This window comes from Alligator sinensis, unplaced genomic scaffold (assembly GCF_000455745.1).
Source record: "Alligator sinensis unplaced genomic scaffold, ASM45574v1 scaffold680_1, whole genome shotgun sequence".
NCBI classification, from domain to species: Eukaryota; Metazoa; Chordata; order Crocodylia; family Alligatoridae; genus Alligator; species Alligator sinensis.
This window is the reverse complement of record NW_005842508.1, coordinates 411,887-432,233: the sequence shown is the minus strand read 5'-3', so window position 1 is coordinate 432,233 and position 20,347 is coordinate 411,887. Positions and strand designations below refer to the sequence as shown.

The following is a 20,347-nucleotide window of genomic DNA, read 5'->3' as shown; positions in this document are numbered from 1 at the left end:
TGCCCCTCTCGGGCTGAGTATGGCCCCTCTTGGGCTCGTCAGTAATCGCCCCTCCTAGGGCTGGGGTCTATGCACCCCGCAAGTGACACTCTTGCTGGCGTCCGCTGGGCCCGTCCTGGGCTCCCCAGTATGGCGCTCCCCATCTTCGGGGCTCACCGTGCCCACCTTGGGCTTCTCAACAGGGCACTCCCCCTCTCCGGGCTCGCCATGCCCGCCTCGGGCTTCTCAATAGACCAATATGGCGCTCCCCCTCTTCGGGGCTCGCCGTGCCCGCCTTGGACTTCTCAATGCTGCCCCACTCTGGGGCTGGGGTCTACGTACCCCGCATACAACCTGGGGTCTATATTCCCCGCCCGCAGCCCACTGGTTGCGCCCGCAACCCACTGGTTGCGCTCACGCCCTCTTAGCATTAGGGCACCCCACACTCTCTGGGGTCCCTATACGGATAATGCGCCCACCGGGTGCTGGACTGCGCCCTCATTGGTGCTGGGGCCCCACCCCTCTGGGGTCCCTATGAGGTTCAGCCGCTCCTCTTAACTGACCCCACAACTCTGCCCTGCAACTCTCAGGGCCTAGTGCGCCCTCACTGGCGCCGGGGCCCTACTTTACCATGAGCCCCGCCTATGAGGCCTCCTCCAACCCCTACAGCGTCACCCAAACCTCCGGTGTAATATCAAAGCCTGAACACAAACTCGAGCCTCCTGGCTATAACTCAAACATAAAGCCTCCTGGCTAAACCATGGTGCTCAAACCTCTCAGAGCTGTCATCCTCCTCTCAGCTAGAGTGGTTCCTGCATTGCTCGCCTCCTAGCTCCAGGAGCCCGAGCCCGAGCCCGAGCCCCTCTGGCTGCTGGCAGGGAACTGCCAGCCTGGCCTCAGCCCTGGGCTTTATAAGGGCCAGGCCCTGCCCCCTACAGGCAGCTAACTCTTATTAGTCGCCCTGGCAACCCACAGCTGTACTCATTATCGCTGCTAGGGCTTTTCCCCAGCAGTTTTCCGCTCTCTAGGAGCAGGCACCGAGGTGCCCTGCGACATATACCATTAGTATCTTAACATTAGCACATGCAAATCTTACTTCCCAAGAGTAAGATAAATTCCCTTTGTTTCCTTACAACTTTCATTTGACACAAAATGTTTTGGATTATATAACATCAATTGTATCCTTGTATCCTGCTTTTATATCTTGCTTTTTCCCTAACCTGAAGTAGAATCTATTAAATAATCTTTTCCACAGCAGTGGTATTCTATATTCCATGGTATTATTTTTTCTGCTTTTCAGTCAAGTCCAACCATGCTATTCTGTTGGATGCGTTATCAGCCTCCTAATTACTGTTGTAAAAGTACAGGGGAAAGGAGTCATATATGTAATTGGACTCTTTTAAGAATGTTATTATTAGCCATAATAACATGGCTATGGAATGTTATTATTAGCCATATTTGTTTTCTAAACATGGACCAGAGCTACTGATAAAAAAGGGTCATTCTTCATTCTTGGCACATGTAGCTAAAACTTATGCTTTCTCCAGATTCCTTCCCGCAACAATCAGTTCCTACTTTTAATTTATACTTTAATCTAACTAGAGATTCTAGACATGGCAAATTATAGCAACTTTATAAATTTTTCACATCTAGAATCTAATTATGGAGTGCTCATCTTAAATTCAGTCACCTAGGATTCAGGTAAATAGGATACATGCAGATAACATCTATTGTACATTGTATAGCTGTTCCTCTATCCGTTGCCTTTCAAGTAATTAGTATTTCCTGAAAGACAGAATAATTTAAATGTTCTATTCATTTTAATTTCTGATATCTTGCCAGTGAAAGAGATTTCATATTTTTCCAAGTCTATTGTTTGATTCTGACCTGTTTCAGGAATGGGGCAAAGTTAGATTAACCTAATTCATCTAACTGGGCTGTGATTTGTACCTGGGATGTTTTCTTTTTGTATAATTCAGTGGTTTCATACTGGTCTAACATCATTAATTTTAGACATCAGAGAAGAGAATCAGATCCAAAATGTGAAAGAATGGTACATAAAATAAATTATAAAACAAGATTATAGTGTTATTACTGCAAGGTGGTCACATCATTTCCAGAAATAAAGCAAGGATTAGTCAAATGATTTAAGAGAAATTTATTTATAATTCCAAACTAATATAACATACTCCAAAATCTTTTTATAGCATGCTACAGTAGGCGTCTCTTGCTCTGATGCTTTGGCAGACTACACAGAATGCTCCATGATGCAGCACCTACTATACTGATTCTGTTTTTTCTCAGAAAGCAAATTTTAAGTGAGAAATAATCCAAATAGCAAACACTGAGATTGTTTGTTTTTGTAGGGTTCTGGCTCCTTTTAGTCTGAGGTAAAATAGAGCTACAGTACGCAGTACCTTTGCCCTAAGTGGAATTATCCTTCTGGGAACAAGCTTACTCAAATAACATTTTTGTTGTGTTAAGATTATAGTATTTACACTAGTCAGAGGCCTCTTTGCCCCACTTGATCATATAACTAAAAGACAAACTATGTATACGGTAGAGTGTGTGTGTGGAGAGATACTCTTTTATGCTACAAAATCCCAGAAGTTACCTTCCAATTGTAAACTAATAAGTGTTTTTTTGCAATTCATCTTCATCTATATACAATGCACAATCACAGAAGATACAAATAAAAAAATAACTAATGTACATTTTCCTTGAAGCGCAATCCAGCTTGCCTAAAAAGTTCTCTCTGCATTATATTTAACATATAGACAGGATGACATCTTTTCTATTGAAGGTTGGCACCTGAAGCAGGCTTTCCTCATTATGGTTTGGCAATCATATATCCTTTATCAGCTCTCTGTTTCCAGCATTTGTGAATTAATAAACCCCCTACAAGCAGGCAGGCCAGTGCTACTGGAATCATTGCTATGTACCAGGAGAAACTGATTGCTGTAAAAAGAGAGAGAAAGAGAGAAATATTATATATATATATATATACACACACACACACAAATATATTTATTTATTTAATATCTATATATTAAACAGCATAATTTTGTAAAGTCAAAAAAGCCCCAGAAAATGAGTATCTGATCCTCCACCCTGCTCACTGAATGGGCCCTTTGATAGGAATGAGCCTAATCAAATGGGTTAGAAAGACTCACATGGTGTGAAGGCTGAAGGATCAGAATTTTAGGGTTTGTCCATGAGGAGAAACTCCTGTGAAATGAATGAGGGTGTGAATTCAAAGTGCAGTATCTATTACACTAGATCCCTGGATGGACACCCTCAGTTCACACTAAGAATGCCTTTGTGTGGGTTAGTTTAATTTAGTTCCAGTGTAGACTATGTTAAACCTCACAAAGGGACTCTTAGTGTAGAAAAAGACCTTGTACGGACATTCAGTTTCTCCTGGGAGAGCCACTCCCAAAGGAAACCAGGAGTATACAGATGCTCAGGCTTTTTCTCTCAGAGTAAAAATGGCAACTCCAAGAGCAAATAACTTGGGTAACAACCAGGGTTAAATCACTCCCAGGATATTTGCAGATATTTACAGTATACAGATATTTGCTCTCCCAGAAGTGTTTCTCCTGGGAGCGTGAATATCTGTACATGCTGTGCTTCTCTCAAAAAAGAACATAGTTCCTCTCCTCTCCAGAGAGACTGTATGTCACTCGCTGGACTCCACAGCTCCCGCAAAGAGTACAACACACCTCCTTCCCAATCCCCACATTGTACTGCACGGAAACCCAGGCTGACCCTAGGGAGTCTGGTTCAGCCAATCAGGACTGCCCTATGCACTACTGTCATCTGTCACCAGGAATACTAAGGGACTCTACAGAGCATACTGAGATGTGTGCACAGGACTCATCCGGCTGCACAATGTCTGCACTTGAAGATCTCCTCTTTTCAGGGCCTCACTATTTGAGGACTCCTATACGTGTGCAGGGAGCCAGCTCCGATGCACTGGAAATCCAATGCATTGGAGCAGACTTGATTAACTGAGTCTGCTGGAGCACAGAAATAAATGCGCTCCAGCAGACTCACATGTATCAGCATCCCCGTGCCGAAAAATGGTGTCAGGGCACTTTGAACTGAAGCTTGTTCGATGAGCTTTAGTTCAAAGTGTCCCACTGCCATTTTTCAGTGTGGGGGACGCTGATACATGCAATTTTCTGAGGCTTTTAATTAGCGCGGCTCATTAATTGAAGTGCCCCTCCCCCACCTCCCAGGGCATGTATAAAAATGCCTTGTATGTCTGTACATGTGGCCCTGGATAAATTTCTCTACCAGGAGAACAAACCTAGAAGAATTCTTCCAGATTATGTGAATAGGTGTATGCAGCCTAAGGGTGCTCATGTGAGAAGCTAGTATGGAATTTCTAGGCAGTTTTCTTATACTGTCAATCCCTTTAAATTACAGTGATCAAAGCAAAACTGATTGAAATATAACTTTTTTCACTAAAATCAACCTAATTTCCAAGATTACCCGAATCACAGATCATTTGGATTATACCATTTGTCTTTTACACAAGAAACAGACTGGTAGAATAATTGGTAACTAGGGTGGGTGACCACCGCTGCTGCCACAGGACAAAATTACAGCACTGGCAGAAACAGTGGCAACACTTGGAAGTTGCCACTGCTCCTGTGTGTGGCAGCTACCCCAGATCCCTCAGCCAAGTCATTATGCCTCTGAGAATAGTCTACATCTATTAATGGATTTTCTTCTCATCAGTAATTCTTACATAACCTAATAACTCATAGAAAATGTGAGCAGCACATCAAAAAGTCAGAAACAGTAAAACCAAAAAATGAATGAATTGTCTCTTTTAATTAAGACTTTAAATGTTACTGTGCCTTTCTAATTCCATATGAACAGGACTTAGTCATCAACATCACACAAAGAAACAATTTGTGTTACTCCATAATATTTTCATAGACATTTCTCAGTCCATTTGACCGTAAGACTTGTTTCCAGACAACCCATAATAACTTAATCCATTATAATTCAAACCAGTCATTATTTCATCGGGAGTCTGTTTGTGTGTGACAAACAAGAAATCTGTTATATTCATATTCTCCTTATTCTACTTCACTTGAGGCACTGGTTGAAATCCTGACCTCACTGAAGTCAGTAAGGTCAGGTTTTCAACGATTCTATATAAAATGTGTTCCCAAAGAGACTCAGCCCCATGCAGACCCTAACTTGTGTTGAATGTTATTACTAAGACAACTACAGACAGTGTCCTTTGTGTATGAGGTGCCCCACAATACCATACTCAGCAGTGAGTATGCAATTAAATGAAGCAGCCTTTATTTGCTCAACAATAGTTCACGCACAGCTCTCACTATTAAGATATGTTTGACTTTCATTTCATGGAAAGTGACAAATTATAGTTTTTTATTTTTTCTCCAGCTTTATGTGCAATCAAAATCAATACCTTCTTCTTTGACTCGCGTTGGCAGCACTTGGTACCCGACACTGTTCTGGGCTAAACACTTAAAGTCTGTGTAGAAATCCACTTCTCTGACTGGATCAAAAATCAAAGGCACCTCGATGAAGTTTTCACCATTTTCTACAATTTCCCTGGAATAAAAATAATACATTTGCTTACCTTCTTCCATATCTAACTTGAGGTTACTCATCTGAGTTGGCACCGGTTTAATAGTCAGGGATCAGGTTTGGGCCCAATCTGACAGCCCTATGGAAAAGACTATTACACGGTTTCCAGCCTCCATTTCTTACTCCCTGTCAACAGCTCCCTGAGCTTACTCCTTGTAGCTCAGCTTCAACAGGACTCAAGGATGCTCCCCTCCTCCCAGCCTATTCTAAAGCCTCAGGTTAGAGCACTTTATAGTGAATTTGAATCCCCTCAGGCCTGGAGCTTAGGTCTCTTGTGCCTTAATCACCAGGCTATTATGTAAAAGGATGAGTAGCAATAGCTTTTTAATTGAAAGTGATTGTGGTTGCAGTGCTCTGTGTTGAACTCAATATTGGTGTACATTAAGCTTCCTTTGGGCATACATAACAGATCACCCTTAAGGGCACAAAGCAGAGTTTAGAAGTTTGTACAGAAGCCTCAGGGAACTTTACAATCCAAAATATAGGTGCTGAATTAATTTAGGAGCCTAAGGAACTTGTGGGTGCTTCAGCAGAGGTATTCTGGGTCCGGCTTGAGGACTTTAGCATCAAAATTTCAATTAAGATCCAACTAGGCACACCTAGTTTTCCATTCTGGATCGTGCCTCCAGTCACTTGTAGATGTATAAAGTTATTCATAAGTGAGTATTCCCATAGGAATTAATGGACCAACCCATTAGCATGAGACTGCTCACTTGCATGTGTTTTTTAGGATCTGGACTTAAAGGATCAAATTAAATAAAATTTAGAATCACATCCGGAAACAGAACTGTTCATTTCCTTCTTCACTCCGATATTCCATAGCACAGAATGTGCCTATGACATTTCCGAACAACCTCCCACCCTCAAGCAAACAGCACGACAGCTCATCAATACTCACTGATGCTCCCCCACTGTAACTCGGTCATCTTTGTACATCGTGTCAATGTTCGTGTCATTGGCAAGCCATCTCACAATAGTATAAGAGTCTCTGCTTAATCCAATAAATACTTTACATGGAATAATCATCTTATAGCCTGTTTTTAGGAGAAAAGAAAAAGAAATTACACAGATATATTTAGAGGTGTAACTGACCAGAACTGTGCTCTCTCACTCCCTCCTGTACCTTCAGCAGAGGCTCCAGCAGTGGGCAGAATACAGGAGTAGCAACAAGGTCACTGCTGCTAATGGCAGATGTCATCTCATTTCTTTGCTACAGACACCCATGTTAACAAGGCACAAAACGAGCAGGCCTCTCCATTTTGGTGGCAAAAAATGGGCTGACATCTCCTCCATAGCAGTAGCAAACTTCAGCTGCTACCACTCTACAGAACTATATTGCCCATAATGTCCTATACCCACCACCTCTGCTTGCTGCTGTGGCTCAAATTGGAAAGTGCCAGAGAGGACAGACTGGGGGATAGGAGGATGACTTGTTCCCCACACCTCTCATTAGACAGTGCCCAGGGCTTAGGCCTGCTCACCCATCCATTTTTATGCTACTGGATATATTCAGCCGCTAGTGGGGGGGGCACGACAGAATGAACCAGCTCAGGTCAGAGGACAGCAGGCATTAGGACCTACCTGCTGTTTTTGCTTATCCACACAGCTTAGCTGATGCATGACATGGCAAACAGCAGCGCAACGCTTAGGCAGAGCAACCCCACTGCCAGAGCCCTAGACGGATGACCCCCACAGCCAAATGCTGCCAAAGCCACAGCTCCATAAACTGGATCCAGCCTGTGGGCCATTGGTCGCCAACTGCTGTATTAAGCAATACCATTTCCCACACTGAAGACCACTAATTTCAGTAAGAGGTAATACCCCACACATGTTGACCATAGCTTCCTCTTTTCATAGCTGCATAGAGAAGCTCTGTCCAATGAGTCCATCTCTGCTTCTTGGCAGCAAGACCAAACATTTTGGCAGCTGTCCCTATTATTTAGACACTAAGCAAATATCTGTTTTTTCATACGTCAGTTAGTAACATTTGCTCTAGCCCCATTCCTCAGGAGACAAGTCTACATTCCAATGGCTCAAATCTTTCTGAGACATTGCAATTACTGTGCGTCAAAGGAATAATTTACAGCTTAAGAGCCACCTGATTCACAGGCCGTGTAACATCATTCCCAGATGTGCTATCTGTTGGAGGCAATCCTGTTTAAAATGACAGTGAATACAAGAGGAGCCTCCAAAAATAGGTAAAGGCACAATGAAAATATCAGGAATTTTGCAATAAACCACTTTAGTCCTGAGTTAGGATGATGAACCTTCACCAGGATGCAACTACTGCATATTGAAAATATGTGGTCAGATAACACACTTGAATTAAAGTGCAAAGTTTACATGAAACTAACTGTGAGGTAGGTAAGTGGAGAATTCTGGTTTGCATTAATGCAGTGTTGGGGTATAGTGGCAAAGGGGTTATGTTGACTTGCAATAGCTCCAGATGCACAAATTCAAGCCCTGTCTTGATGGGTGATGACTCTGCTATAAATGGGTACAGTGGGTCACTGTCCAGGAAGTCAGAAATGGCTGGATGTGATGCTAGCCAGCATCACTCCCATAGGAGCTGTTAGTTACAAAAACTGGTGTGCCTCACACATGTTACTCATTTTGTTCACTTAGGCTCTGATGTCATAAAAGGGAAAGGACAATTAAAAGTCAAGTTTTTGGAGCATAAATTAATAGTTAATACAGTAAAAAAAAGTCTGTTGTTAAATATATTTTAGATTTTGGCGGGGTTGGAGATTTGGAACATAAGCTTCACATCATAAAATAATGTACAATGTAATGATGTTGAGACCACATCAAGATACCCTGATCATTAATTACAGAGTGTCTGAAAAGCTACAAGTCAAACACTTAAAACAAACAAAATTGTTCCAAAAATCAAGAAAACCATTTTTCAAGGGTATGAAATAGCCCAGATCCTCCTTAAATAATACAGAGTGGGGGAAGTTAGGAAAGATAAGAAAAAAATGTTGAATAAGCCAGAGCTCTAAAGATAGAGACACAAAGGTTCTTTGGGTAAATGTGATATTTTTTATTAGACCAACTAAATAGTTGGAAAAAATGTTCTTTGCAAGCTTTCAGGTACAAACACCCTTCTTCAGGCAGAGGGGGAGTCTACAGTTGTATTACAGTGTCTGAAGAAGGGTGTGTGCTCTAGACCCGTGTGAAGCAGCTACTACTCGCTTTGGATTCAGATTCGGCCGATTCAGGGGACAGTGATTTGATTTGGTGATTTGAATCACTGTCCCTAATCAATTCAGCCAAATCTGATTCAGAAATTCGGCTGCTGCCCCAGCCCCCCCATGGCTGCCTCACCCGAGCCAGCTCCGGCCTTTTAAGGAAAAAAAACCTGAAAAAACCCCGGGACTCACCACTCCTGCCAGTGGGGGACAATCCCCGCTGCCCCGTGCCACATGGGGGTTTCTGCATGAGCCCCCAAAACCCTGAGGCTGCTGCAGGAGCGGTGAGTCCCAGGAGGGGGGTTTCTTAAAAGGCCAGAGCTGGTCCAGGTGGGGCACCCATGGGGGGGCTGGGGGAGCGAGGGGGGGGTCAGGGGGCTCATACAGAGCCCCCCACACAACATGGGGCAGTGGGGGACAGCAGTTATCGTCCCCCGCCTTGCAGCGCTCGGTGAGCACCGGGGCTTTTTTTAAAGTACCGGGAGCTGGGGCAGGCGGGGGCAGCCATGGGGTGAATGGGGGAGCAGGGGGAGGTCAGGGGGGCTGGCAGGGGCCCCCCCACACCCAGCTCCCCAGCCCCTGCCCCTAGTACTTACCAGTTCAGAGTCAGCCACAGCTCCCTGCTGCAGCCACGGGGGACTGTCCGAATCATCAAAACACTCCAAATCTTTGCTGAAGATTCAGAGAGCTTTGAATCGATTCAGACCTTTAAAATGGTCCCCTGATTCAATTTGGATTCAGAGATTCAGCCACAGATTCAGTCTGAATCAAATCACCACCCAAAGCTTTGCACAGCCCTAGTTTGTACCCAAAAGCTTGCAAAGAATAATTTTTCCAATTATTTAGTTGGTCTACTGAAAGATACCACATTTACTAAAAGAACCTTGTCTGTCTATGTCCTTAGACCAATACAGCTACAACCAACAACCCTCTAAAGATAGTTAAATGCCTTTGTTGCTTTACTAGCCATTAGCATACAATGTCATTTTGCTTCAGTATCTGTCCAATTGACGGAACCTGCAAATTAACAAAAGTTAATGAATAAAAACCACCCCTAGCTCAGATCCTCAGCCCATGCAAATCACAGTTGGCAGAGCTATAACAGTTTACACTAACTGAGACTCCCCCCATACTTTCTTGATTTTGGCCTTACCAGGAACAGCTAATGTAGTCTTCTGATCTGGGTATACAATCACGGGGGTGTTTCTCTTCTCTGTTTCTGATCAGAATTGAGAAGACCAAAGGCAAGGTTAATGCAGTACACAACAAAATAATTGTACAAGATCTACAAATGGAAATTTTCCATTTTGTATAGCACCTTTCTCACTCTAGTAAAGCTTTTGATGATACCAGTTATAATGAGAGGAATTACAATTTCAAGCTAATGGACTTAAATAAGGGAACTTGTTAGACATGCATAGATTCAGGCCTTGATCATGAAAGCTTCATCATCATCACATAATGCACAATAGAATGATAAAGGTAGACATGTGCAACAGAGGAGGGATATTTACAAGGTTAAGCAGAAGACATAGTCCTCTCTACTGAGAAGTAAAGCTAGAAATCCTTGCAGTGCTCAAACCCACAAGAGCACTCTCAGCAATAAGTTTTGAGCAGAGACATTGAAAGTGAACCTCAGGCACACAACTAAGACTCTTAGGAGACCCTCTCCAACTTCACACCTGCTGTTAGGTGTTATGTCAGTAATCTAGCAACCACAAAGCACATTCTTTTTAATGCAGGTTTTCTTTTGCAATCACTATCCCACCCATCACTTCTATTCTAACTTTGTGCTTCTGTGTGGAACGGACTGCATCTGTGTTGTGCACACAATAGCAGGATATTCAATAGGAAGGCTCAGATTAAAGATTTGTTTCTTTACAGATTACCCAGGTCACACTGAAATCCTGAGTGATGACATTAAAAACTGCAAGCAGAAGAGAACTTCAAGTGAGGAAGATCTGAAAGATCTATTCCTTTTGCAGTTGCAGTAGAGCCAATATACATGCAGATAAATACAAGTCCAAGTTTCTTGGAATTGGGAAATTCTGAACATCATTTTCAACCTTCTCAGTCCTACATAATCGTAGACTAAAATATAACATGCCTGCCCTCTTGCGTTTGTGTTGTGTACTGCCATAGTATTAAAAAAAATGACTGCCAGGTTTGTTTATTAGTGCAGCAGACAAGGGAATCTGTATCATATTTCTAATGAAAAAGTGAAATGAATAGCTTTTCTTTCCATCCCCTATTAGTTTAATTAAAGATTATATTTTCTAAACTCCCTGAAGTCATTTTCAGTGACTCCTATGACAAATTATTCAGTTTAATAACTCCAAGCACTTACAAAAGCACTGTTCCACCTCCCACAAGTACACTGCTAAATCCTATTGCTGGCTCATCTGTTCACCAAACAAAGAGCTGAGCTGAGCTGTGGCCACAGTGTTCTGTGAAAACTATTTTAGACCATTATTGAAAGCAAGAAAGATGCAAGCTGTTCTGGTATCCTACTTTTTCTGACAGCTAACCAGCAACAGCACAGAGATAATCATAAATTCCCTCTTGTGGATTTCATTGACAAAGACCATTTGGGGGCTGGACTTGATGATCTTCCGAGGTCCCTTCCAGCCCTAATATCTATGAAATTTTGCTGAGAGATTCTGGTAAACAGAGTAGTGTCTTAAGCAATGAATATTTACCAACAGTCTGTAGCTGTATAGTTCTGGTGACTGGATACTGTGTGCCTTCATATGTAAAAGACATTTTGCAGGTGTAATAGCCAGAATCTTCTGGTAACACAGAACTGATGATGAGAGAGGTTGTTTCTTTCAGTCTTATGTATTTTTTGTTGTCTTCATCCAAAGGCACAGAATCCTAGGGAAACAACCACAAAAAAAGAGGTGCCTTGGTTAAAACAGGCCTGTATATAAAGAAACTTGGGACTTGATGCTCTCTGTAACCTCCAGGGAAAATCACTTATATGCTCTTATCTAAGTTTTAGTATCTCGTTTATGATGGATATCTGAGCAACTTTTCTTTAGTGCCTGGAAAATAGAAAGATTTACATCCAAATAACTATCCTTCAGAGAGGATAAACCCATAAACTCTGAAATGCTTTGAGTCATAAGCAGGGATCCTGGTTTTCTCTGATTAAAAAAAATCCCAAATTTTCGGTTAAAAAAAAGTAACCCCAAATCGACATTTTTTTGTGATTAAAACGAAACGCCACTATCTATACATACATACATACACACACACACACACATAAAACCATGACAATGAAACACTATATAGATGTTTAATTTAAATCATGAAAAAATGTGGATCTGGGGTTACTTTTTTTTAACCGAAAATTTGGGATTTTTTTTAATCAGAGAAAACCAGGATCTCTGGGTTTTTCTGCTTTTATATATAGCTTTTCTAACAACACACGCGTTTTTAAGATAGAGCCCATCTTCTTTAATTCTCCTTGTAGTAATCATTTATCCTACCCAGTCTCATAATATATGTAACATGTTTCTCAGCCATTATTCCTAATTCTAACTGAAAATTTGCTATCAGGAAGCATATTCTTTCCAGTAGAGTCAGGGGCTTTTCTTATGATAAAGACATTATTAATCACATTGTAAAACTGAATTTTACCTAAGTAAATTAGCCCTCAGCCTGGTAATCACATTACAATCAGGCAAGTAATATTTGCTAGCATGGTTTCAACCATAACATAGTCACTACCTGATAAAAACAAACCTGGTTACCAGTTCTCTTTATTTGTATACAACTAGTTACTGCAGAGTTCCAAGCTCTCTATACTAGAGTTCTGAATTAAGTGATGGTTGGTATCAAATTGTGAAACATGAAACAAAAGTTTGGAAAGTAAATAATGTGTTTTGCACAAGTCCAACATGCAGTTAGCAAGACTACTCCAGGAAATTCTGGCATAAAGGACAGTATTTTACTGAAACATAGATAAGAGAGAGAGAGAGAAAGCCTGAGGTAGGCAAGCTCTGACACATCCCAAGTTGCTGTAAATAAAACGTTGTTTCCATCTCACAAGCCTCATGAAAATACTACCAACAGCTCAACGGCTGCTTCTGACACAAACTGCGATGCTCTCCTAATAGTTGTCATACCTCATGTCTTGAATCCAGAAATAAGTAGTTATGAACATACATTTTACAAAGAAATATTAATTGTTGGACTCACGTCTCCCCCCTTGCAAGTCATAAAACTTCAATAAAAGATTTGGGAGAAAAAAAGAATCCTAGAAGTGGAGAGAGGTTATCGAAGCATACCTCTATCCCCCTCATAGTCTTTTAAAATTACTACTTTAATGATAAATGATGACCTAACACTTTTACTTCCATCTAATTTCTCTCATTTCCATGTCTTTTCCCATGATACTCCCTCTGCTTGGAAACCTGTTGAGTAGAGGTGGGAAATGTTTGTTTGTTTGTTTTTTTAAATGGTTCTATTTCCCTGTCAGTTTTGTATTGTTCCCTACTGGGATCAAAGAGTTTAATTTCTTTCCTGGGACAAGGAAATAAGAGATAAGTGTCAGTCACATTGTCATATCTCAGATCTATTCAGCCAGGCAAGGAGGTTTGACATCCTCAGTCAAAGAAAAAGAAAAAGCTTGTAAAGAAAGGACATGTAATGTCATGAAGTTAAAAAAAAAATACTGCTAGGGAGAAATACTTATTTCATTAAGACACCCAGAATAACATATGTGAACATCGCAAAAGGCTTCGTAAGAGATTCTTGTCCTTCAAAAAAAGAAATTAACATTCTTTACCTTGTACCACTTCAGCTCTAGGTCTGCTTTCTTGTCTATGAAATCCTCCAAATCAGGGCAAACAAGTTTCCCAGAAGTAAAAGTGAAGAGCTTTTGCATGTAGGAAATAGCATGAGCAGCAGTTTTCTCAACAACTGTTAAATGAATGGACACCTTGGCACAATAAGAAGAATTCCTGCAAGCAGATGACAGAGATGTTGACAACTGTGGACCCCATAGAACAGAAAGTGAAAATCAATAATACTTTTAAAAATAATCATGAGTAAATGTAATGCATGTGGAAGGTACTTGGTAAACCATCCTAGAAACTGAAATCCTCCAGTTAGCTACAGAACTACTGTAGGAGCAATACACACCATCCTCCCCTTCTGCTGACATGACTGAACACTGACCTGAAGGAAACCTCTCAAGGTCTGAGTTGGCACTTTAGTTTCCATGATTATTCAGTCAATAACTGCTCTGTGCTAATATTAGAAACATCTCTGCTTAAATGCAGATAAAAGTCTTATTCCTGTTCCTAAAAAAACAAAGAAATTCAAGCCCAAACTTCGCATTTACAGACTTGCTCTTTTCACCGGGTGTGGAAACTCAGGCATATTTACTCTGTCAAAGGACTGCACTAGGCAGCAGGGCAATGTGGCATGCCTGCTCTACACACAAGTCCCACAAGGACAGAAATGTAGCCATCCTTGGTATGGCATTGGACACATGCCAATAAGCCAAGAGAGAGGTCTTCAAATAGGTGTCTGTCTGATACTGCACTATGAGCTGCTACATCATTTTAGGGTGTGACATGATTCCCTTCAGCACTCCCCAGTGTGGTGTGGAGAAAGTGTAGACATGCTCTGTGTTGGGTGGCACAGTACCTACGGGAGTAGTCTGAGCATGTTGTCTCTCTCACCACTGAGAGATTAAGGTCGCACTTCAAAATCAGGACAAGGGGGCATTGCCGGTGGTTAGAGCAGAGAACCAATAGTCAGGACTACTCAGTTATATTGTCTACTACTCTGTGCCACTAAGTAAGTCAATTAACTTCTCTGTACCTCTGTTTCTTCTTGACTTAGTCCCAGTAAGTCAAGGCCAAGTAAACACAGGCAGTCCGCAGACTTATGACACAATTGGTTCCTGAAAACCACGTTTTAATTCGAAATGCTGTAACTCAGAACTGATTTTCCCATAGGAAACAATGTTATAAATGGAGGATTAGTTCTTGAACCAATGCCTGATACCCTATTTTCACCAAAAATAATCCATAACTTTGTACTCAATCAATTATAGATGAGTAATATAGCTACATTAATGTATTTATATTGTAATTAGCAATCACATTGATTTGGAAGGACATCTTTGAGATGACTGCTGGACTTTTTGAAAGGCTCTTGGTTGGACTTTTTGAAGGGTTCTTGGCTGGAGTCTTCTCAGGAGTCTTGGCTACAGGTTTTTCTGGAGTCTTGTCTGCTTTCTTAAAGAAAGTATCCAAGGAAGCTTGGACAGATGTTCTCCAGGGAGAGGGGTGACACAGTGAATGTGTTCACTAGCATGGCATTGCATCGAATTAAGCATTGTAAAGTCAAAACTGACGTCAGAAAGTTGAAATAGGGTGTCAATTTATAAATGTTGTAAGTGCAAAATGTTGTAACTCAAAATGTTGTAAGTCGAGGACTGCCTGTACTAGGTTATGGGCAGGGATCTTGGACCAGTATTGCTTTTAGCAGACTCTGAGCTTGTTGCTGGTTCTTTAGATTTAATGTCTGAAACTTTCCTTTGAATATTGTGTTGACATATTAGTGCCCAGTAAATTAATTAACTTCACTACTGTCGGGGACAAGTACTATCCTATAACAGAGTAGTTACATGCATCAAAATACACATGCAGATGGTGACTGGGGCTGACTGAGAGTGCTACTGTACAGGGGCTGCCTGCCAGCTAGCCCCGCACTATAACACCCTTGTGCCCCAGCCAGCCCCTCCGCAGCACTGAGCCAGGCTGGAGCACCCCTGAGTTGGCAGACTAATCCCCCAGGCTCCCCACCAGCCCAGGGCTGCTCCGACCCAGCTCAATGTGCTGCAGTTTCGGGTGCATGTGTAAATACTGCACTCAGGAGAAATCAACTCCATTGCAAACTGCACTGGAGTTTATTACTATGTTCTAACTGCACTTGTCAATGCACCTGCTGTGAGTGGTCACATGTTAAGGGCTAATTTTATTTCTTGCTTGCTCTGACTTGCTATGAGAAAGCTGGTGAGCAGGGGTGTGACTAGAAGCCAGGTCACCTGGGTGCTATCCTTGCTCTATCTGGGCTGGGAGCAGTGCATTCTGGGATTCTGGAGGACTGCAAATTGCTTGTTTTATCTCCATGGAGTAGACTGAGGTGACCCTAACATGAGCTAGGCAGTATGGCCCAGCATCAACCTTATCCTGAAGTAGCATAACTTTGAGACACTCAGAGAACACTTAGCACAAGTGAATGAGCTTTAACCCTCAGACATTCGTATTTTAAGTGCCCTTCATCCTTAGACATAGACAATTTGTTTAATTTACAAACCTACCTTTGAGTGCAGACATATACTCCTGTGTCCTCTAGTGATGCTGGTAAGAACCAAAGAGTATCACCTTTTGCCTGAATTCTCTGTTCTTTATCTTCTCCTGAGATCACGGGTTGTGAATCATTTTTATGCCATGTCAGATTGAGAGAGAGGTCAGAAAAGGCCAAAGACCCATGACTCGAGGAAGAGCATTTCAGAATCACAGCTTCTCCTCTTAGTACAAAGTAGTGTTTGAAATATACCGTGTGGTCCTGGCATTGCTCTACATAAACCAGAGAAATTGTTTCACATTAGCACTGGTCAACCACATTATCAAGCTAGCTAAAATTCTGACCCAAGATTTGCCTTTACCTATGCTTTTCACAGGTTGGATTCTAAATGCAGATGCATCCATTGTGCAAAAAGAGATTGCAAGCAAGAGCGCAGGTGTCTTTGTCCACAAGAAATGGGAATGAGAAAAATGGGAAACAGCATCCTGAAACCTGCAGGTAAGAAGATCAAGTATATAACACAGTTAGTTTTAAAAAATAATAATATTCAGTGTTAACTGCTCTTGTCATATCACTCTTATATCTAGCTAGCTTTAGAGCACCCACTGTAAACAAAAAGATGCCTTCACCTCTAAGCTATGGTATAAATGGCCCTGTAGATCTGAAGGAGAAAGGAGTCCCAGATCAGTTTTGTTGTATTTTTCAGTTAATGTGATGACTTGTTAAGGGATCCTTCCTCCTTCAGATTCTAAGCCCCTAACAAGTCATCACATTAACTGAAAAACACAACAAAACTGAGCTCTAAGATAAAAAAAAATGCTCAGAACAGAAAACTTCAAAATGTAACATGCTACAATCCAATGGACTAATATATAATCTTGGGGCCAGAATTGAGTATGAGCTAGAACCTATTTATCAACACTTGAGAAATGCCACAGGGTAAATGGTCTTTCTTACAATTCTGATCAAATTCTGGAGCCACATCCATGTTGGCTCTAGTTCCCTTCTAAGCAAGGACTGGAATGGTCCAAGAAGAATACTCTTCTCCCCCACCATCAAAAAATAAAAATTTTGCTGGCTCAAAAATTTGAGATGAAAGCCAGAACATTCACCTGGTGAGTGGACTATTAGCATAAGGTAACACTCCATTTTCAAGGATGCTAGACAAATAGGTAGACACGCATATTTCCATTTAAAGACCCTACACTGACTCCAGATACAACACCAGTTGGTATCACACCTTGGAGAACATAAGATACAAGAGAACCAAGACTCTGCAAACCCACATTGGTGCCAACAGCTTACATTATAGGATGCATTTAATAACACTGCTCTGGCACTTCACACTAATCCCCAGACCCTGCCCCCCTCCCCTCTCGCCCCCCCCCAAAAAAACCCTCATAGGTTAGCTTGAGGAAACAGACTCATGTCATTTCCCCCCATTCCTTAAATGCAGACTTCAACCTAGAACTGAATTAAGTCATTGGTTTTTCAGCCCAGCTAGTGTTGATTGTTACTGAACTGCTGATTCTGCTTGCAACATGGCAAACGTTGTACTCTATAAATAAAGTGAGGAGAATACAAACCATGTTTAGCTTTATGCTAGTCTATCAAACCCAACATTACCCCTGCCATGGCATGCGACTTGTGGAATGATAGGGTCTGGCTGTTATATGCAGATCAGCTGTGCCACATTCTTTTCACTTCTTGAAAAGCATGAGACAGGCCACAGAATGCTACAGTCCCCAAAGTGCTTTGTGAAACAACCTCCCCCCACCCCCACTGGAATCTAATACTGGAAAGTCAAAGGCTTTGTTTGCACTGCAGTCAAAAGTGGTGTTGGCACATATGTGTAAATTAGTTTTAATCTAGTGATTTTGGGTGAGATTATCAGTGAAGACAGCGCAGCACCAGCTTTAGACACTTTGGTAAGCATATACCTAGAGTCTCTGACTGTTTTGCATAGCTGACATTGAAGCCCATGCTCTTCACTGTTGTGGTTACCCAGAAGAGATAGATTAAAAACTGGGATATGCTTACTAGGGCTGTGCGTAACAGCACCATTCCATTTCAACTCTGTTTCAACATTTCAATGGGACAGTGTTTCATTCCAACTCTCATTTTGTTTTGAAACCACTGTTCGTTTTGTTTCGTCAAAACTGTTTTGCTGTTTTGACATTTTGCCCATAGGCTATAATGGGGAAGCACAAAACTGCCTATAATTTTGTCATTTCCTGCCTGATTCAGATGACATTTTCAGGGATGGTAGCCCCTTCTGAGGCCATGAAGCCTGCCAAGTTTCAAGGAGATAAGTGCAGGGGTTTCTGGGAAACTGCACCTCAAATCTTGAAAGCAAAACTGTATCTCGTGTGTGTTAAGGCACAGCAGGGTGAAAACTGCAGGCATGCTAGGCCCTGCTGAGGCCATAAAGCATACCAGCTTTCAAGGAGATAGGTGCAGGGATTTCTGGGAAATTGCACCTCAGGCTACTGACAAGCAAAACTCATGACATGGGTGACACTGTGTGTGTGTTAAGGCGTGCTCTCACGGGCGCTGGGGCATCTACACGACATAGTAGTGTGCCCCAATGAGGGCTCCTCCTCCCCTACAGCCTCAGCTCAGAACACAACTTTAAATGACAACAGGTAAAATAATAACTTAGTGAGCATCAGCACAGTAGCACCAGCAGCATCTTAGGCAGCCAAACTGTAATGGAGCCTTTCTTTCCTCTCTGCAGCAGCTTCTTCTCCAGGAGCTGCCACAGAACTCTCCCTGCCAGCCCCAGATCTGGGGCTTAGATGTGCCCAGGGCCCTGCTTCCTTCCAGTCAGGTGCTAGGAGTGTTGGTCTAAGGACATGGCACTGGCAGACAAGGTCCTTTCCTTTGAGTCAATCTAATCTAGTATGTTTTAGCAGACAAACTGAATAGTTACAGAAATATATCTTAGCAATCTTTCAGGTTGAAAAACCCTTTGTCTGACTGAAGAAACACCTGCAGTTGGTCTGTTGTTTGTGGATGGAAGGAATAGTAAAGAAGCCAGAGGCTGGCATGCAATGCAGGCAAGAAAGCCATTCAGTGAAAATGGAAATGGAGGCATCAAGGAGGGAGGGACAGGCTGGCGTGAGGGAGGAAAGGGGGATGTAGCAGCACAGATAAAAGTGGAGAGGTACCTGGGGAGTCAGATGTCCAGCAGGTTGTAGTGTGTCATAAATCCAATGTCTATATTGAGTCCATGAGTTTCTGTACCAAGGTGGCTGATGAAATGAAGTTCATAGGCCAGGCTGTGAAAAGTGGTTTGTAAATTCAAACAAGCACCAAACCTTGCTAAGCTCATCACCAGAAGACATCTTCCTACAGACCAAAACACAAAACCTACCAACAATCTCCAGTACCCCTACAAACTGCACACCAGAATCTATCAAAGACAATACCCAACTACCTGTGGGGGCACATTTCTCACAAAAAACCCCACTTTGTCTCCAGTCTCTCAGGCCTGATACTGAAAGGGAATTTACAAACCACTTTTCAAAGCTGGGCCTATGAACTTCACTTCATCAGCCTCCTAGGTAGTAGGTAAATAAACTCATGTCAGCTGTCTTTCCACCATGCTCCATGGTATTTCATAGACATCATCAGGGCTGGAAGGGACCTCGGAAGATCATCGAGTCCAGCCCCCTGCCCAAAGGGCAGGAAGTCAGCTGGGGTCATAGGATCCCAGCAAGATAAGCATCCAGTTTCATCTTGAAGGTGTTCAATGAAGGCGCTTGAACCACCTCCGGTGGCAAGCTGTTCCAGACCTTGGGGGCTCGGACAGTAAAGAAATTCTTCCTTATGTCCAGCCTGAAACGATCTTGAAGTAGTTTGTGACCATTCGACCTCGTCATCCCTTGGGGCACTCTGGTGAACAAACGTTCCCCCAGATACTGGTGGTCACCCCTGATAAACTTGTAGGTGGCCATCAGATCACCCCTAAGCCTGCGCTTTTTCAGGCTAAAGAGCCCCAGGGCTCTCAGCCTGTCATCGTAGGGTCTGCTTCCCTGACCTCTGATCATGCGCGTGGCTCTTCTCTGGACTCTCTCAAGCTTCTCCACATCCTTTTTGAATTGTGGAGCCCAAAACTGGACACAGTACTCCAGCTGCGGCCTCACTAAGGCCGAGTACAGGGGGAGAATGACGTCCCGGGATTTGCTTGAGAAGCATCTATGGATGAAAGC

The 20,347-nt window shown here is 42.4% G+C and overlaps 1 protein-coding gene across 3 annotated transcripts in view; it reads right to left on the bottom strand.

Annotated features, from left to right (window-relative positions):
• Positions 1-2,126: 2,126 nt before the first annotated feature.
• Positions 2,127-20,347, bottom strand: part of LOC102377367 (interleukin-1 receptor type 2) — a 41,839-nt gene continuing 23,618 nt past the window's right edge. For all 3 annotated transcript variants that reach the window (XM_014523590.2, XM_006031508.2, XM_006031507.2), the window contains 8 exons: positions 16,495-16,625; positions 16,147-16,405; positions 13,597-13,771; positions 11,504-11,678; positions 9,958-10,023; positions 6,512-6,647; positions 5,432-5,577; positions 2,127-2,937 (listed from right to left, as the gene is read on the bottom strand). In XM_014523590.2, the coding sequence (XP_014379076.1) occupies positions 2,810-2,937; positions 5,432-5,577; positions 6,512-6,647; positions 9,958-10,023; positions 11,504-11,678; positions 13,597-13,771; positions 16,147-16,405; positions 16,495-16,625 (1,216 nt within the window). In that variant the 3' untranslated portion in view covers positions 2,127-2,809. The remainder of the gene's footprint in view (positions 2,938-5,431; positions 5,578-6,511; positions 6,648-9,957; positions 10,024-11,503; positions 11,679-13,596; positions 13,772-16,146; positions 16,406-16,494; positions 16,626-20,347) is intronic.